General features: G+C 39.2%; 1 protein-coding gene across 1 annotated transcript in view; it reads right to left on the bottom strand.

Annotated features, from left to right (window-relative positions):
* The window catches only part of Pen (karyopherin subunit alpha), a 63,299-nt gene that overhangs the window by 25,298 nt on the left and 17,762 nt on the right, over positions 1–20,239 (bottom strand). Inside the window, exons 4-6 of the mRNA XM_083123355.1 lie at positions 19,291–19,438; positions 10,886–11,141; positions 1,960–2,098 (exon numbers count right to left, since the gene is read on the bottom strand). Of these exons, the coding sequence (XP_082979481.1) occupies positions 1,960–2,098; positions 10,886–11,141; positions 19,291–19,438 (543 nt within the window). The remainder of the gene's footprint in view (positions 1–1,959; positions 2,099–10,885; positions 11,142–19,290; positions 19,439–20,239) is intronic.

Raw genomic sequence — 20,239 nt, 5'->3', positions numbered from 1 at the left:
GTTATAAAAAAAAAATGCAATGATCAATGTAGGAATACGAGAGGAAAAGTTTTGGCGGAGCGAGTGACCTCCAGAATACTCCTGAAACCTACAATAAATTGTCGATTAATCTGAATATATACGCAAGTTTCGTAAAGCTTGTTTTTAGTTTATTTTATGCTGATGAGCTAAGCAGGACTAAGTATACAGTTTAAAGAGATCCAAACCAGAGTGATTATTGAGTGCGGCACTGTTTAATGTGTCCTAAGATACACTCTGCAAACAGATCGCACGTTGTGTGTTTACTTTTTCAGAGTGGATTACAATGCAAGTTGAGGAAGAGTGAACTGATCCCTGCAAAGGGGAAAGGGGGGCGAATATGAAGTTAACTGAAGCAAAGAATATGTAGCCAAACCAGAACGAAATTTACAGCCCCATTTTTTTTTGTTTTGTTTTGTGCCAGGGAAAGGTTGTGTTCTCTCCCAAGAGAATCTTCTCTTACCAGTTAATCCTGTAACGGACAATGTTCTAGTGAATGCACATAAAATCCAATATTCATTCTGTCCCATTATCTCCCGTCTCTTGCTCGCACCAGTGTGACTACTGTCAAGATTCTTCCGAGTTTCACTTCTTGCAAAAACGAGATTGTTTTCCTTTCCGTAGGTCTCCGTGCAAACAGGTTTCTTATGAACTAAAATTGTAAGAATTTCGTGGAAGAGCAACAACTTTGCACAATTAAAAGAAAATACAGTTTTTTAAAAGACTTTTTGCCACAACATGCATCCCATGCATAACCGGTTGTATAACTAGGCAGGATAAACGGTGTTAACCGTCTCCTTGGAATCTTTGTGTCCACGTTAAGCTCCATGTTCTCATTTTGTGTAACATTTTTTACACTTTCTTTAAAACGTACAATATTATTATATAGTACATATAAAGCTTATTTTCTGAGCTACCACCAAGTATAAAACATCCTTTGTGGGGGTAATTTATACTCTACTTTATTTACACCTGAAAAAAAGGCGCCATCTTGAAAAGCTTGGATAACTCGAAGTCGTTTAATACAAAGTTGACATTTTTTGGTCCCTTGAACTTCGTATTAACGAGGTTTTCCTGTATTAAAACTCTTCAAATGCCCCATTTAAAGCTGCTTTTCACATCCCATTAATGCTGCTTTACTATGTTTTGTATGCCAAACTAGAACCCCAAATTGATTGTTTAGAAATTACATCACTTTGTGTATCCTTCCAGAAAAGCCTTGCAGAGTATCACCGAAATTGGAAGCATATGTTAGATTTTGTCAATAGATTGAGAAGCAGTTTTCAGCTGTTGAGAAACATCCAGCCGAGGCTTAACACCGGGAAATAGCAGCAGACAACACGGGCCCAGACGTGCAGCTAACAGCGCTCCTAGCGGTGGCCGGAGAACTACAAACAAAAGACGCATGCCAAGCAACAGTACAGCAAGTTCCAACGAGGATGGTGGCAGTGGCCACTGAAATTACTAGAACAAACAAGAAAACAGTTTCGCGGATAAAGTGAAAATTTTCTCCATATTTATATACTACCACGTCTCTTTTCCCAATTATGAATTTGGGATTATATTAATTTTTAAAACAAAAATGTTATTTTGCATACCACTTTTTCACTGCCATAACTGCAAAATTATTTTTTAATTTACCACTTTTAAACCTGAAATTTACTTTTTGTACAGAAATTTTGCTTTTTAATTTACCAAAAATGTGCCTCTACTTATTTCTTGTTATATTATTTTTAACATTTTACCCACCCTAAAGAGTCTAGTTTCTTTCTTGCACAGAGTTTCACCCCTCCCTTATGATTTCCTGCTTAACATTTTTTAAATTACAAGTCTGATTTTTTTTTTTGTATGGTCTCATTCTTAATCTGAGATTTCAGTTTATGCAAAATACGTGAACTTGTCCCTCTTACTCTGCTGAGCTCAAACGCAACATGAACTTACCTAGAACTTCAGTATCGTGGAAGTAGAGCAGCTTAGACAATGTTGGAAGGCATTGCTTTATTGTCTCAAAGGGAGGCGATGGATTCTTATTACGGCACAGATTAGACAGCGTCCACACAACATTCCTCAAAATGGCCACCTGAAATTAAGATGGTAATTTAATACTGAATTGATGCGTGTCTGGTACTTGTTGTAGATAGTGATACCAATAACAAGTATTCTACTAATCAAAAGTCATTGTAAGTGCTCCATCTTCATCAGACTTCATGTATGTAACCAGGGGACTGCAACAGGTCATGTATTGCAAAAACAAACCTTATACTTTACTTTACAAAATCAGTCCATTACACTTTTATATGAGACGTAAGCAAGTTACTAAAGTTATATCCGCGAAACTTACTTGTAAATGTTCTATTAATTTCGGTGGCCTCTGCCACCACCAACCACTTGGGAACTCAAACCCATCGCACACAGCAGACGAAATTGCTACACCAGCACCCCTAGCGGTAGTCTAGGAAACAGGAACCAGAAGTCAACCTAACAGTAAAGCATTGAGCTCCCAAGTGGATGGTGGCAGAGGACACCGAAATTAATAGAACATTTACAAGTAAGTTTTGCGGATATATCTTTAGTAACTCACTTATGTCTTATATTATTGTTTATTCCCCTTAACATGAATACTCTTATGTCCATAAATAGTAAAATGAGAGAACTTCCCATTAATTTTTTTTTAAATAAAAATTTCAATCTTCAAAAATTTGCATATTACTTGACAGAAGCATTATTTTAACTTACATTTGTCAAAAACACATTTTCTTTATGTAACATTGGAAAATCGATTTACATTTTCCCACATTCCACATTCAGTATTGGTCCCAACATAGCAAATTCTTAAAAAGTTTTCCCCCAATTTTAAATTTTCCTGCATTTTTAAGTTTTTACAGCTTGGTCCCCTGAAAAACTAAAAATCTAGGTTCCACTATATCTGATGAACCAAGCATGTGTTCTCCAGAAACATTACAGGATTCCACCTGATTGCAACAGCTGTAAATTAAAATAATGCCAAGAATACATACATAAGAGAAAATAAAAATGCAAAACAAACTGTATTATATTATATCAAAAAGTAGGGATCAACAAATAATTAAATTTTTATGACACAGATGTTCTACCAATCTGCAAAAAATTGAAAGAATCCTTTAAAGAACATGAACCCACCTAATGTATGCAAATGGCTTTTGCTTTGATAGAACTTATTCAGAAATTCAGCAGCTATGCTTATAATGACAGATACAGATACAGTACTGATTAAGCTGTCCCACCTATAATAAAAGGCTACTGAAGTTTAGTAAAACCAAAGTGTTGAATAAACTCTCCTAAAATGATCAGATTCCAGTTTTGTCTGAACAACTTTTAAACTGTAACGTTATATTTTGTGTTTTTAAGCTGATTCTCAGCAACATACACAATATACACAACCATACATTTTTGAATCCTTGTCCCGAGGTTCAAAACTTGCAGTACCTGAAGTTCTGTGGATGCTAGTTTAGGCAATAGACACGTACCTCTTCAAATTACAACTTAACGCCCATTTCCTTTTAGATATATATAGGTTTATTCATAATATATTTACAGAAGTTAATTCTTGGCCGTTATTCACAACATTACATTCCGGTGTACCCTGTCCCCCCTTCCCGAAGAGAGTGTGTAGACTCGCGTAGCCACTGGCTCCACGAGTAAAAAAAAATATAACCCTCAGTACCAAAAAAGGTGGCTGAAGGTATGTGTGTTGTGTACCCGGTTTCCCACATGAAATAAACTATTGAAATAATGTGAAAAGAGCAAGTGTGTGTATTAAAAGAAAGAAAGAAAGTTAAAGTATCCGCCTATTCATATTATCAAGAGAAGTCTTCGTTTCGCCCCATAGAGAAGAGACACCTCTTTACCTCGCCGTATCGCACCAAAACATCTGAGGCCGACTGCTGCCTTCCCTTCCTTTTATAGGCCCCGCTAATGACCTAAACCGTTACTGGAAACTTACCGCTCCCCAACGGCCAAGAACTCAAACGTACAGGACATAGACATAGGCATACACAATTTATAACATAAAAAAAAGGATCCAGTAATGATCGCATCATTACATAGTCCTCCCTTCCTGAAGAGAGAAAAATCAAAGTTCTGTAACCTAGAAAAATAATAATAATATACACAATACACTTGTCCGCAGTTTCTGTTCACTACAAACACACTTTCATTAGGTCACACGACACTGACAGTCAATGTTCACTCTAATTTTGTCCACAAGTGTACTTCGAGATCTGCGTTCTTCCCTCAGCACTGGAGCTGGTTAACCCACGTCGATTCTTACCCACTCAGCATCTCTTCCATCCTTCCTCCTGGACCAATTAGGGACAGTCTCCTGGAAATCCATCCAAGTCACCAAGGCTGCTGGTTCGACTCCCGGCAACGCCACTGCTCTGCGCTCCTGCCGAGATCGGAAGACACCGCTTCGACCGGCTTCCACATGAATGGGTCTAAATGGCTCTACATCCAGAGATGTCACTGCTATTCACTGGATTTTCTCACCACCGAACTGCGGCTTCTCGACGAAAATACGCGGTAAAAAAATACGCACTAACTTTGCGTTACTTTTGTTGACTGCGGAACGAAACGTTTGCAGGAGTAGTGTGTGAGGTATCAGAGAGAGAAAATAAATGAAAGATAAAAAATAAAGAAAAGATAGATAAATCCCTATATACAATATTTACAAAAATCCCCTTTTGAAATTAGATCAGAATCTGTTTCTCAGCTTGTAACGCATCTGGGGTACATCTTCATTCTCGTCTTCTGGAGAAGATACGTGCGCTCCCTTCGCTGAATTTTGCCCGGCTACTTTCTTCGCGAACTCAGGCGGCGAAGAATAAGGTTTTAACTGATCGCTGTTGGCTCTCAATATTCTTCCGTCCTCGCTGTGTTTTAGTTTGAAAGTATTTGCCGAAGTTTGCTCAACAATTGCGTGCGGTCCAGAGAACTTCCCCGAGAGTTTACTAGTTACTCCACGGGCCTTATCAGAGAGAGGATGTTCCTTAAGCCAAGCTTTTTCCCCCACCTTAAACGTGCACTTGCGGCGTTTCTTATCATATACTTTCTTCTGTGCATTATGCATGCGCTCTTGATTGTTGCAAGCTATCTTCTTGGCCTCTTCTATCCTGAATTTCGTTTCTTCCACGAATTCCAAGATGTCCTCCTGTCTGATTTCAGGTCCTTGAGGCAAAGCGTCCCTGGCCTTCTCGAAAGGACCCCTCACAGAACGTCCAAAATGCAAATATGCTGGACTGAATGTGGTCGTGTTGCAAACTTGTGAATTCAATGCAAACTGCACGTACGGTAGCGATGACGCCCACTCGTTGTGCGACGAAATTAGTGTGGAAAGAGCACGTTTAGTTGCCTTTACGTAGCATTCTGCGAGATTGCCCTGCGGGCGATATGGAGAAATTCTGATCTGCTTGGAATCAAACATCTTCATCATCTGTTTCCACATTCTGGAATTGAAAATGCTTTGATTATCAGTGGAGATTCTCGGGTAGAATCCATGGATCGAGAATATATCCAGTAATTGTTCTAGCACAGATTTCGCAGTCACAACGCGAAGAGGGCGCAAGATAGTAAATCTGCTAAAACTATCAACGCATACTAGAACGTATTGGAAATTTCCCTTTTTCGAACGAACGACTGGTCCCAGAATGTCACAGTATAAGTTCTTGCCAACTTCTGTTTCCTTATTACTTGCCATGAAGCCTTGCTTCTTAGTCGTGTCCCCTTTAAATACACAGCATGGTTGGCACGACTTACAGTATTGAATAACGTCTTTTGTTAGGCCTAACCACGTGTATTGTTCTCTGACCTTTGCTAAAGTTTTTAATCTTCCAGGATGAGAAGCGAATGCACTATCATGCAAGGACATAAGAATTTGCGCACGTAGAGAAAGAGGTGCCCATATTTTGCCAGTTCCTTTCTCTTTGTACTTTTCTGCAGGCAAATTTCTCCTAAGGATTCCATCATCGTCGAAATACGAAGATTTGGCCAGTGTCTTCAACTTTTCCTTGTACATCTTCGTCCCTTCCACCTCCTCGTTCCTAACAGTCTTCGCTAAGTCTGCAAGAAAATTATCTTTCATTTGCTCTGAAATGATTGAAGTGGTGTCCAGAAGCCTGCTCGGATCCAGCGGTTCGTGTTCTTCATTCCCCTCGGCCACGGAGAAAGGCAACAATGAAAAGCCCTGCATCTTTTCACTTTTAGAGAGACGAACCTTGGGTAGTTTGATCCCTCGAAGCAAATTTTCTCGTCGTTTCTTCTTTATTTGCTTCGCGCTTTGTATAGTGCACAAAGCACTGAGGTCAGCAACTGGTTTCTGTGCAATATCTGACGAATCGATCACAACTCCGTCTTCCATCTCGAATTTTACGTAGCCTTCATCATTTTCATCTTCCAGGGGGAATGTTTCCTGCGCTGCGGGTAACCCGTCGTACTCAGACGGATGGGTGTTGCATACTTCATTTCTCGATAGAAAGTCTACCAGATTTAGCTCTCCTTTCACGTATTTGATGAGCAGAGGGTAGCGCGAGAGACGAGCTGTCCACCTTGACATCTTTGCGCTCTTGTTTTCAGTACTGAATATCGTGGTCAGAGCACTGTGGTCAGTGAAAACTTCCACTGCCGGAGCGTGGCAGATGTACTTGTCGAAAGTCTCGACTGCAAGGAGCAAAGCGAGGAATTCTTTGTGCGTTGTGCTGTAGTTCTTCTGGGCTTGTGAGAACTTTTTACTTCCAAAGGATACAACATGCAGTTTCCCCCCTTGGTCCCTCTGTCCTAGTAAGAAACCGGCGCAGTTATCGCTCGCGTCGCTGTAGATGACGAACGGCTCATTCAGTACGGGAATGTACAAAGAAACGTTATTCTTTACAGCTTCCTTCAGTTTGGTCAGGCACTCTTCGTGAACATCCGTCCACCGAAAGCGAATTCCCTTACGTAACATGTCAGTGAGAGGACTCGTCAACTCTGACATGTGGCTAATGTGACCTTTCAGAAATCCGAAGAATCCTAAAATGCTCTGGAGTTGCTTCACATTCTTCGGAGCCCTTATCTGGTCCAAATACTCAATCTTGGATGGGTGGCACATCACTTGCTTGTGAGAAATTCTGAAACCCAGGTAATCCACTTCCGAAGTAAAAAGTTGGGACTTCGATGGTGAAAGTGTTAAGTTCGCCTTGTGCATTCTCTCCAAAACTTCTTTCAGCGCGAGCAACAATTCTCCCTCCGTTTCTCCATAAACCAAAATGTCATCGTAAAAAGCAATGCATGAGACACCCTGCAGCTCTCCAAGGACAATATTCATCAGTTTCGCCAGTGTGTTAGGAATCATGCTCAATCCATAGGGACATCTCAAATAGCGAAAGATTCCTCGTGAAGTGTTGAATGCCGTGTATTGGCGTGAGTTTTCTTCCAATAAAAGCTGGCCAAAAGCGTTTACCAAATCTAATTTACAGAAATATCTAGCCTTGCCTAATTTACTCAAAGATTCAAACATATCCGGGACTTCATTCCTAGATTTCTTTGTTACTGCGTTTGTCTTTCGAGGATCCAGGATCACCTTGTATTTATCCCCTTTCCTGATTAACAACGGTGAATTAATGTAATTAGATTTGCAGGGCTCAATGAAACCCCCAGCTAACAGCTCATCGATACAGTTATCCATTATTTCTTGCTTTTCTGGAGTCAAAATACGAAGCTTAGAATAGAATGGTGTCCTATCGGTTAGTTCTATTTTGTGCTGTAAGATGTGTGTAACGCCGGGTTTTTCAGAAAAGACGTTACTGTAGATGTTTAAAATATCTGCTAATTTCTTCTTTACTTCTGGTGAACATTCTGCACGCTCAATCAATTCTGCTATTTCGGGACGTCTTTGGCAATATCCCATCGTCGCGGTTGTTGCATCAGATGTTTCACTTTTTCCCATCGTCGCGGTTACCGTCGCGGTTGCCCCAGCTCCAGCCTCCACAGTCGACGTTATCCCCTGCAGAATCGGAAGACTCATCCCCGCTTCCCTCTTCTCCGCAGAAAACAAATAGATGACGTCACTGTCTGCAAAGCTGTAGCCTCCCTCTTTCAAGTGCAGAGATAATCCGGCTTGCCTTATGAACCCACGACCTGCGATGAATCCCTTGAAACAATCGCGCAAAACGACGAATTTATGCCTAAGTTTCACCCCATTCAAATGTACAGTAAGATACATTTCCCCACATGATTGTACAGAGCCTACTGCCAAAGAAATATTGATACGTTTATTGTTAATCTTATTTCCTTGTTTTTCCAGTTGTTTTGCGATCTCTAAATTTACAGTGCTCACAGAGGCCCCTGTGTCTACGAATAAGGAGAAGTCCTTTCCATTGATTTTACAGGGGACTAACGGCTCTTTGTCGCCAGAAGTGAAATTCCTGCAGTTGCGTATCTTCCTACTCCCCCCTTTGTTTTTCTTCCACGCAGCGCCTGCTACGATGGCGGTGTCGCTCTGTTCGGGCCTAACGAGTTTTTTGGAGCAGTACACATGGCGGCTTTGTGGTCAAGACCGTCACACCGAAAACAACGGATCCCCCTTCTCTTCGTCGGTTCTTCTGCTCTCGACGGGGTCCCAACATTCCCGGAAAAGCTTAGCCGGTTGACCAGTCCAGGATTTATGGCGCTCATTGATACTTCTGTTCCCACGCGGCCGAAAGTGTTCATTGTCCCCGCGGCTGCTAATTGCCTTGTGCCACTCGCTGAAGTCGGCATGGCAGACAGATGCGGCGAACTGTTGTCCCTCAGTTCTGGACAATAGTACAGGGCTTCTGAATACAATCTCTTTTGAATGTCCATAGAATGGGTTTCCAAATCTTTGATTGTTGCGAATGTTCTGTTGTACAAGTGTGTTCTGAATTTAGGATGGGAAAATTTCAAAACGTGCTGGATGACCTCGTCTTCTGTCCCCCGTTTCTCCCTCATTGCGAAAAGCTTCCTGGTGTGTCGAATAAATGCAAGAAGAGACTGGTCTGGTGACTGGTAATTGTTCTGAATGATCCTTGCTATTTCCGAGTCGTAATCGACACTAAAGAATTCCTCAAGAAAAACCTTCTCGAATTCCCTAAAAGTGCCGAAAGGTCTCGAAAATCTGAACCAATCTGCAGCGATTTCCTTCAACGAAAGCGGCAAGATTCTATCTAAGAGAAAAGTATCCCCAATTTCCATGATTTCCTGATAATTGCGTAATTCATACAAATAATCGTGTGGACTTACATCGCCGACGTTTCCCTTAAAGATCGGAATGTTAATGTTGCTTTTTTCCAAGATTTTGCTCATTTTTTCCTCGCCGGTCCTTATCGAAGTTCCTTGTGTAACATTTAGAGAAAGTCTCTCAAGTTCCCCCACAATATCTTCCTCAGGGCTTCCTTCCAAGTTCGCATTGCCTAGCAACTTGCTAATGAGCTCCCTGTCTATTTGAATTGCCATTTTGTCTTCTATTATTTTCTTTCCACTTCACAATAACTAATGCCTTCAGTACTTTTCACAGAAAATATCCCGACTCTGAGCCCCCAGTATGTAACGTTATATTTTGTGTTTTTAAGCTGATTCTCAGCAACATACACAATATACACAACCATACATTTTTGAATCCTTGTCCCGAGGTTCAAAACTTGCAGTACCTGAAGTTCTGTGGATGCTAGTTTAGGCAATAGACACGTACCTCTTCAAATTACAACTTAACGCCCATTTCCTTTTAGATATATATAGGTTTATTCATAATATATTTACAGAAGTTAATTCTTGGCCGTTATTCACAACATTACATTCCGGTGTACCCTGTCCCCCCTTCCCGAAGAGAGTGTGTAGACTCGCGTAGCCACTGGCTCCACGAGTAAAAAAAAATATAACCCTCAGTACCAAAAAAGGTGGCTGAAGGTATGTGTGTTGTGTACCCGGTTTCCCACATGAAATAAACTATTGAAATAATGTGAAAAGAGCAAGTGTGTGTATTAAAAGAAAGAAAGAAAGTTAAAGTATCCGCCTATTCATATTATCAAGAGAAGTCTTCGTTTCGCCCCATAGAGAAGAGACACCTCTTTACCTCGCCGTATCGCACCAAAACATCTGAGGCCGACTGCTGCCTTCCCTTCCTTTTATAGGCCCCGCTAATGACCTAAACCGTTACTGGAAACTTACCGCTCCCCAACGGCCAAGAACTCAAACGTACAGGACATAGACATAGGCATACACAATTTATAACATAAAAAAAAGGATCCAGTAATGATCGCATCATTACAAAACCTAACCATAAAAATGGTAATTACAAAATAATGTATTGTGTATTCCTCCCACTCCCTAGAATGCAGGTACATAATATCCACCTTTACAACACCAGCCGACAAAATCTGTGCACACTATACTGATCGCATTTCCAACTGCTAGCTAGGAAACAATGAATCAGCGATCAGTTTAATTCTCTTCGACTGACATTGCGCATTTTCGAGTCACAAGGCACTGAAAGTTCCTGGCAGGACGATATAAATGAACTTGATAAAAGTTGTACAATAGTACAAAAATCACCCAAACAAAACAAGTCAATAAAAACAACTGACAAAAACAGAAGCACGCTTGGCAATGTGGGAACGGGAGAACGATGTTACCCCTACAGCTTCTACTTTGCTACTGAAATTGTTGACACTCACCAAAAACTAGTTCAGCCACCAGTTGGGTCTGCTATCAGTAACTCCAACAACTACCTGTCTAACGAGAGTGAAATTATGAAATTTAAGAACGTTTTTCCAAAGATGACACCTTGCTAAGAAATCCAAGAAAATAACCTTACTTCTTGCTATACAGAAAGGACAATTACCTGGGTATCTGGTTTGATCAATTCCAACAATTCTGGCAGTGCTCCTGCCTGCAGTACAAGGTCCCTGGCGACAGGGCCGTCTCCTGCAATATTTCCCAAGGCCCAAACGGCTTGTTCTGCAACGTGTGGGTATGGAGAATTCAACAACTGTACAAGCTTTGTGACAGCTCCAGCCTTGATCACTGCACCAGTTTGCTCTGAAGTTCCAGAGGCAACGTTTGTCAGGGCCCACGAAGATTCAAACTGCAAGGCAGGGCTGAAAGATTCAAGGAGTAAAATGAGCAATTGTACATGCAGAAAACTTTTCCTAAACATTAATGCCTCCAAACATTGGGGCTCTGGTGTAAAACATTGTGACATTTTGGAGTTACAAAGTAAAAATGTGCCATCCTTCAATTTTCAAGTGAAATTGGCACATCATACAATTTGCATTGGACTCTGAAGCCTTCTGAAATTGGTTAACACAACACAAACAATTTATCTACAGTATAGCTTCTAATAACCTTTCTTAATGAACTCAGAAATTACCAAAATGTCACCACGTATAACACCAGCGCCCTTCATATCATTTTCTAGTTACTTTCAATACTAACTCACTCACACTCTAGCTTTCTTAAACCCAAAGGTTTATGGCTGCAGCAACACAAGCCATTCATCTGTCCCTATCCAATCTTTTCCATCCTTACAGATTTCCTTTAGGTCCATCTCAACGATATCCCTCGATCTTCGTCTTGGCCTTCCTATAGGTATCTTACCATCGGGATTCCCAAGTTACTTTCAATATACTATTTTAAACACAACTACATCATTCCATGCTGAAAACCTCCTTCATTGATGTCTGGAAAGGCAAAGGAATCCTACCTGTTGTGTTCTTATAAAAAGTAACCAAATTGCTAGTTCCTGAAATACAGGAAGTCTTAGTACATCCACACTTTGCTTTTTACATATTCACTTTGTATGTAAGGCCTATTTTGGAATACAGTACAAAATGGAATTTTGCATGGAATAATAATATGTAAAAAAAAAAGAAGTAAAGTGCTCCCCTGTGCTTAGCACCATGCCATGAAGGCGTATAGGGGTTGTGGGGGCAATGCACCACACTTTCTTGATCCGGTCATGAGTGGCAGCAATGTGATCAGCATCAGCCCCTGACCACCTTTACCCCCCCCCCCCCGGTTTCCCCCAGGTACCCATGTCATTCGATGCTGGGTGGGCACCGGTGCCGCTTCCAACGTTAGAAAGGTTCATGGATTTGACCTGGCCGGGGATCGAACCCGGGACCTTTAGCATGGTAGTCAGCCGCATTACGGACTGAGCCACCGTGGCTAAACATATGACACTGGAAAATGTACAGAAAATATTTGTCTCTCCTTGAAAGAAGAAATATCAACGATTACATTTCCAAATTAATTAATGGTAAACTTGATGTTCCATATTTATTATCTAAAATTACATTAAAGACATGTCATTATGTATTCCGAAACAACTGCTCTGCAATTTCTGTCATTTCTTATTTTAGACATAATAGGTATTTTAATTTTCTTATATCCCAATATGGTCATAATCCACTGGAGCCTAGTAACCTTTTATTGTGATAATAACGTGTGTAATTTTACTTTTAACAGGTTTTTTAACATATGTGATTACATTGTACCTTTTTAATTTGTATTTCTTTATTTTAACGAAATTTGTCTTCTCACTATATTTTTCATGTAGCACACATTTTTTTTATTTATTTTAAATTGTAATATTGTGTATATCTCATCACAAACTGATGTATTAGGCATGTTCGCTGTTTTTCAGCAGTAAAATGAAATCACACACACACTTTGCAGTGTACTGAAGATAAAGCTATAAGCAGCGACTACTGTCTGATTAAAAATTATAGATACTTAAATTATAGATAGAGTTTGGTTGCCAATTAAAAATTCAGGGTAGCTACAGTTTTTCGATTATGAAATTCCCAGACATTTCCAGGTTTTCCAGTCCAAAAATTAAATAATTTTTGAAGCTTTCCTGGCTAAATACTGAAGAGGTTTCCTCGGGCAATCAATCAGCCAGGTGATTTCCGGATAGGCCTCCGAGCTTTCGAGAGCTAACGTCACTCATCTTCAGGGATTAAAGTGCAAAGATAAGTCAGGGTGAAGTTATATGTATTTGGTTCGGGAGGGGTCTGGTGTAGGTGGTGGGCCAATCTCTGCAGTTATCAGCTGCATTCTTTCAAAACACTTAATCAAGACTATCCACAAACTACCATCGAAAGTCTGAAGCCAACTTCAAAACCCTAAAGACGACCTAGGACGGAAGACACCCAGGGTTTAGCATATCATCTGTTCCTGCGGTAAAGCCTACATTGGACAAACGGGGAGGACAATAGAACAGCATTGCAAAGAACATGCCAGCTACATCAAGCATTTTCATCCTGAAAAATCAGGGTCAGCAGAACAGGAGGGCCATAGAATTGACTTTACAACCACAGATCAATAAATCATCAAATTACTGAGACCGTATCATCAAAGAAGCAATAGCCATCCACGGGGAAAAGGAAAACCTCAGCAGGGACACTAACTGGACCCAGCTTGGTTAGCGATAGACTGGGAGAGTGGATGTCTGATAAACGCCACCTGATTGGCCCGCCACCTACACTGAACCCCTCCCACACCAAATACATATAACTTCACCCTGACTTATCTCTGCACTTTAATCCCTGAAGATTAGTGACGTCAGCTCTCGAAAGCTTGGAAGCCTATCCAGAAATCACCTGACTAATTGCCCGAGAAAACCTCTTCAGTTTTCCAGACTTGTTTATCATCATGATTTTTGCTTTTGAACCTTGTATTTTTCAATTAAATATATAATCCGTTAATTATGAATATACAGTCCACCGCTCAGGAGAAGATCCCTGCCGGAAGTCTAGTGACGTAGCGGCAGGCGACTCCACTATTAGGGTTGGGGGAGTGCACCCTGGTTCAGAAACAAGCGCTGTCTCGCTGTAAGCTGTAAGGCTTGAATCTCATCTACTCTCAAGCAAGGCTCAAATCACTGTCCAAGCTCGGTCAGGGGGTATCCACATTAGCGGTCAAGGTATAATCATCGTCAATCTGGTGTTGATTTCTTGACAGAGTACTCTGATTTTCTAATTATTTTTTTTTATAAAGAGCCTGCCGATTGTACTAACTACAATGTTTAAGATATTTTCAACGACGGAATTGGCTATTACAGCACTGGCGTTCGAAGAAAATGGTAAAGAAAAAAAGAATTGAGAAAGCGAGAATGTTTATTTGCACTTACAATGTGCAAAGTTACAAATGCAACAATGGTAAACATTACTTTGTCGGTCTAGGTTGGCCATGAAAATTTTCGGGCCGATTGTTTCATATCGACATTGTTGATCATTTCTTTTATTCGAACGTTTCCGACACTACACGGCTCAATAATGTACAGGATAAGCAGTACAAAAATATGCTGTACACTGAAGATAGAAAAAAAAAAACAACCAATGAGAAATAAACAAATTCATAACTCAAAACTTAATAAAGAAAATCAAAATTGGCCAAACTTACTGCATTTATGAAAGAGGTTGTGCCAGATCATCATCCTCTTCATTGCAGCTTGTGGTGCTTTCTGAAGAACTGTCGCTGTCCTCTGCTCCTCCAAAAGAAATAATTATTCGTTCGACCTCATCTTCCATCAGTCCGTCCTTTTCCCACTACTCTTTCTCAAGTTTTTCCACGTGCACGCAGTACCCCTTCCAGTCCTCTTGGTTGCAAGATGCAATTCCCTGTATAGTGAGATCATGTAGTTGGGATACCGACAGCAATCCCGATATATTATGATCCCGCACATATTTTTTAACTTTCGCCCAAGCTAATTCGATGGCGTTCAAATCGCATGCATAAGGTGGTAAACGGAGTACTGTATGGCCATACTGCTGCAGTGTCTTGTCCACACGGAAGGTTCTCTCTTGTGGCTTATTAGCCTGTATTAGTTCATGCAATTCGACTTTCCTCATGCTTGCGTCGAACGGGATGTTATGATTTGTCAGCCACGTTACCATGTCTGACTTAAGGCTGTAGCTCGAGGGAACCTTATCCACCTGCACAGTATGATAAGGAGCATTATCTATGATGACAACGGACCGATGGGGTATATTCGGGACCAGCTTCTCTGTCAACCACTTCTCAAAGTTTGAGCTGTTCATTTGCCCATGGTAGTCTCCTGTGGAGCAGCCTGCTTTATAGATCAGGCTTGCATTGGGAATGAACCCATTACTGCAACCTGCGTGGACAACAATGAATCGATGTGCAGAACTTGTTAGATATCACACCCGAAATATCATTTGACTGCCAACATTTGTTTGATATTAGATTGGTGTCCACAGCCGTTTTGTCAACATACACAAGCGTGCGATTCTCTTCCCGAAATAGTTTTATGGCACGTAAATATCTGCTCCGCCATGTCACAATGTCCGGTCTCTCCATTAAAATTGTCCTGTTGTTCCTGCAGGTCTTCCATTCAAAGCCGGATCTTCTCATCAAACAACGCAAAGAATCCTCCTTCCACAGGAAATTAATTTTTTGTCGTATGACAGATAAAAGTTTACCACAGGTCAGAACACGTTTTTCACTTATGTACATGTCACGAATTGAATTCCTGATTACATTCATGTCAAAATCATCGAGAGTCACATTACGGTGAGGTGGCCTTTTCCTAATCTTTCCAGGGGAAACTTGTTTTCTCATCGGTGACCGCTCATTTCGTTCACGCGATTCTTTCCGAATCCTCTTTATTGTCGGCTCCGATAAACCTGTTGCTGCAGACGCACGCTTGGTGCTCTGTGTAATTGGCAGCAAATATTGCTTTTCTTCAGATTCACGATCGCAAAAGTCAATTACTTTGCTGACAATATTACGTGCTTCACTATGCACAGTAGCACCTTTCCTCCTTACACCTGCCATAACTCTTACAACACCACGAAAAATCACAATGAAACACCCACGCAAAAGCACTTCCACAACAACAATGACCGCAGCGGAAGACTTCCTGCTACCCCTAGAATCTGCAAATAGACCGGTCTTCCCCTGACCCTCAGCTCATCCTCACCCCTCATTTAGGGATCTTCGTGAGCGGTGAGCTGTACACTCAATTTTTTTTAAGCAAATTTCATTCTACATGCACAAAACTAGAAAATTCAAAGAATAAAATATAAAATTACAATCTGCATGCTACAATCATGCACTTTTCTAGCATATTTATAGTGTCTTAGAAAATGTTGGGTTTTTGCTTATATTTATACGTGTACACCATCCGGAGAAATTTTTGTTGCATATAGGAATTCTATAGGAAATGCCAACAAGACTAATATCTATAAAATAATAGACTATAACCTCATCTTCACCAACCTTCCCGATAATTATGATCATATTGTCAATGTACTTTAGTTATCAATCAGATATCTGGACTACAAGTTTTACTTTGATATTCTTTCTAATATCTAGTATTATAAAAGTGAAAATTTATTACAGAAATTCCAAGGAACCATAATTTTGCACAAGACAATCATAAGAACGAAAGAAATAAGTTTCTAAACTGAATCTTTTTTGGGAGTGGAATCACAAGAACCGAATCCAGAAGTGGAAGTGAACTGCTTGTCCATTTTGCAACTTTTTCTCTTGCAGACTCCAAAAATGCACGTAAATTCCAGACAATCTGCAAAATTCACTGACATTTCCCTGATTTCCACACATAGCAACCCTGAAATTAACCAGTAGACCTACATAAAAACAAGTTACATCAAAATTTATCTTATTCAATTCTGAGGCTAACCATTTTTTTTCTTCGTATGCCCTCTATTATTTATAGTCATGATTAGGGGGCGAATTTATATGCATTATAAAGAAAGCCAAAATAAGCACTAAATTTTTTCAAAACAACCTAATTTAAAGTTCTGTATGCCTTACATGCAAAGTAAATGTATCAGTAATACACTGAACGCAATTATAGAAATGAAAGTGTGATAAATTGTGCTATTTAGGAAAACCAAAATATACTAATTTATAAATGTTCTTAGTCTCATGTAACGAACTGATTATATTACTATTCTTTGGAGGCTTGCTCTAAAAACAGTATTATTGCAATTATAATAATATACGTATCTTGTTGGAAACACTATGCTCTTTTCGTTGCATTGATCAATATCTTATTGTTTTACATTAGCATTTCAATACACTAGACATTTATAGATTTTTCATATAGACTGCATTAAATATATCAATAAGTACACAAATCCCACGGACGCTATCTCAGTTTCTATAGACTGCCATCTTTCTCCTTCCAATTATTTTAATAGTAAAATTATCACTTCAAATCACTAGTACTTTCGTGAAGAAAATCACCCAAAAATCATGTTTAGTCCACCAGTATGTCGTTTGAATATTTAGCTGTTATCCATCGGCAGACAATCGCAAGAAGTTATTGTATATTTATTATGTCTAATTTAATAAAATATGCTCATAATGCAAATTTTTATCATCTGATCATTAGTCCCTTAGTTTGTCTTATTATTTTGTACTCAAATAACAGAATGATCCTTCACTAGGCTATACAGCAGCATTGTCATCAAAAATTAACACAAGTTTATAAAAATCAAAGTGAGTGAGTACTTACCAGAATTTTCCTTTAAAATATCTAAAAATCCGTATGCAGGGGAATTCAAAATCAATGGTGCAACTTCACAGTTATTATGACGTTACTATTTATGATAGAAAGTCTGACAAGGCATCAATATAAAGAAAAACTCTGGAAGTCTTATTTCCACTTAGCCGATGCTCCACCAAAAGACCAGTAAGGTACATTGTGTGTTGGAGCTATTGGGAACTGATTCAATCACGATGCTGCAAAGACATTTCCGCTTGCATTTTCGGTAGTAATACACATGTTTCACCCTTCTGAAAGATTTGCCGAAGTTACAACTGCAAAATGTTAGTGCCTTCGAAACTGTTGACAACGACTTGCTGTCTCGTTCATAGCAAGTACTTTATTATCGTTTGGACCTTTTCAGTGTTACACGTGGTTCCCATGTTGAATCTTTATAAAGTGTGTCGTGTGAGTAAAACTTCCAGTTGTTCTTTATATTGATGCCTTTTCTGATTTTCTATCATAAATAGTAACAACTCTGTAAAGTTGCAACATTCAATTTTAATTATTCTGTATAACAATCCTGGTGCAACATAAAACTTAAAATGTGCACAAGTGTCTGGCTACAGCAAGGAAATTGTGTTGACACACTGTAGTGCAAGAATGGTAGTGTTGGTGACCAAGTTCAGAAGATTCAATAAATGCCTACCTGCCACTCCAGAATGGAATGCACATGGTGCAGACACCTAATACATAAAGACATGCATATTTACTTTTTGACAAACACTAAATATGAAATAACACATTGTAATGTTAATTTTTCATGTTTCTGAAAGGTGTGAGGTGCATTTTCCTACCCTGTTTTGTCACGAAATAACTTGGAATGAACTGCAAAATAAGACTTAAAACACGAAATTTAGAGTTTATTTACAGACGCTACCCTTCCTGAATTATCAGAATTATCCTGCAAGTTATGCAATTCACGGAGAATTGATTAATTCTGCTGTAAATATTTGAGAAGCAAAAATGGAGCCCATTATACAGGAATAAACTTAATACACTCTGGTAACTACATAAAGGTTATATTGGAAGGGCTATGTTTATTTTGTGTAGTAAGAGCAGTTTTTAAGTCAAATTGGGGATTATATTAACTTTTTAAAGCCAAAATGTCATTTTATACTGCTTTTGAAACCGAAATTGACTGTTCTTATACTGAAATTTTGCTTTTTATTTACGAAAAATAGGTTCCTCTACTAATACATCATCCCCTAACTAGACTTGCAAGTGCAGACTAAATGGGACTAAGAATTCCAGGGCACCAAGTGGGTTAAAGCACTGCATGACCCTATGAAATACCCAAACTCCACAAATTAATGGTTGATATTGGTGTATATGTGATACTCATACATAGACATTGTTAATAGCTTGGCTATACGAAAATACCTTATCCTATTTATAGGATACAGGTACTGAATGGATCAACACAATGGATACCAAAATTGGGGCCGGGGGAGTATAGATCAGGAGAGCACCACATACATCTGACTTTGGAGGTTAACAGATAGAAAAACATGAAATAATGAAAAATACAAATAGAAAATTCAATAATAGAAATTTTAAAATAAAAACCATTAATACCATAAAAGGAATAAAATACAGATGCATTTAGAAACAAACTGCAACGACCCGTACTTGTAATTTTTTATAAATCCGAACCCATGCCACTTAATACTAATAGCCTATGGTAGCATTGTACTATATATACTCACTGATGAAAGTGAGTGAGGAACTCCACACATCTAGGCACAATTCCTGAATTGATCATATCATCAATCGGTGGGTTACGTTCACGGCTAAGGGTTTTCCTAGCAGCCTGCGTAGCAATTAGTTGGACATTTGGATCATCGCTCCTCATACCTGCAAATAAATTTATATCAACGATTGTTTCATAATAAACTATTACATCGGTGGCAAACCTGAGAGAATGCAGATGGAAACCATGGCCATTCATACCAAGGGAATTTAGCAATACAGTATGCATTTTCTATTTGAAAAAACATGTCTACAAGTCTGAAGTACATATATGAATTTGCCACATGTCACCATAGCAGGGTTCCCACGTAAACTAACTGCATTTTCCCTGAGTTTTCCAGAATCAGCACATTTTTTCCAGAGTACTCAATACCCAGTGCATTACGATTTTAAATATATTTTACAATGGCCTACGGTGCATCTGTTTCATCAGTAATTTTACCGATCTGATATATTTTTAAACAATCTGTAATATAGTGCAATATTTTGCCATCTTGTTATTTATTTTATGATTAAGAACATGTAATTAATAAAACATTAAAATGTGTTACCATGTAATTAATGTTATAGTTTTGCAAAGTAAATGTCTAAATAGGTAGTTCCTTTTCAAAGGTAAAACTCACCACAATAAGCCGATTATGTACATTAATTAAGGAGATGAATGAACCGTTCATCTAACATTCAAGGAGCACTTGCAAATTTACATCAGATCAGTAGGCCTATTTGTAAATTTTGTGTATATATAGTACTTTATGAGTATCAGTCAATAACAAAACAAATGAAAAAAATAAAAATGATATCTTTATGCACTTAATCAAGGAGTATGTTTTTTTTTGGGAACTTTCACACTTTCTTCACAGGACACAAAATAAATTTCAAACACAGTCACAAACATTGGGAGGTGGT

The sequence above is a fragment of the Lepisma saccharinum genome, chromosome 6 (assembly GCF_977018435.1).
Source record: "Lepisma saccharinum chromosome 6, izLepSacc3.1, whole genome shotgun sequence".
Taxonomy (NCBI): domain Eukaryota; kingdom Metazoa; phylum Arthropoda; class Insecta; order Zygentoma; family Lepismatidae; genus Lepisma; species Lepisma saccharinum.
This window is presented reverse-complemented; position numbering and strand designations above follow the sequence as displayed.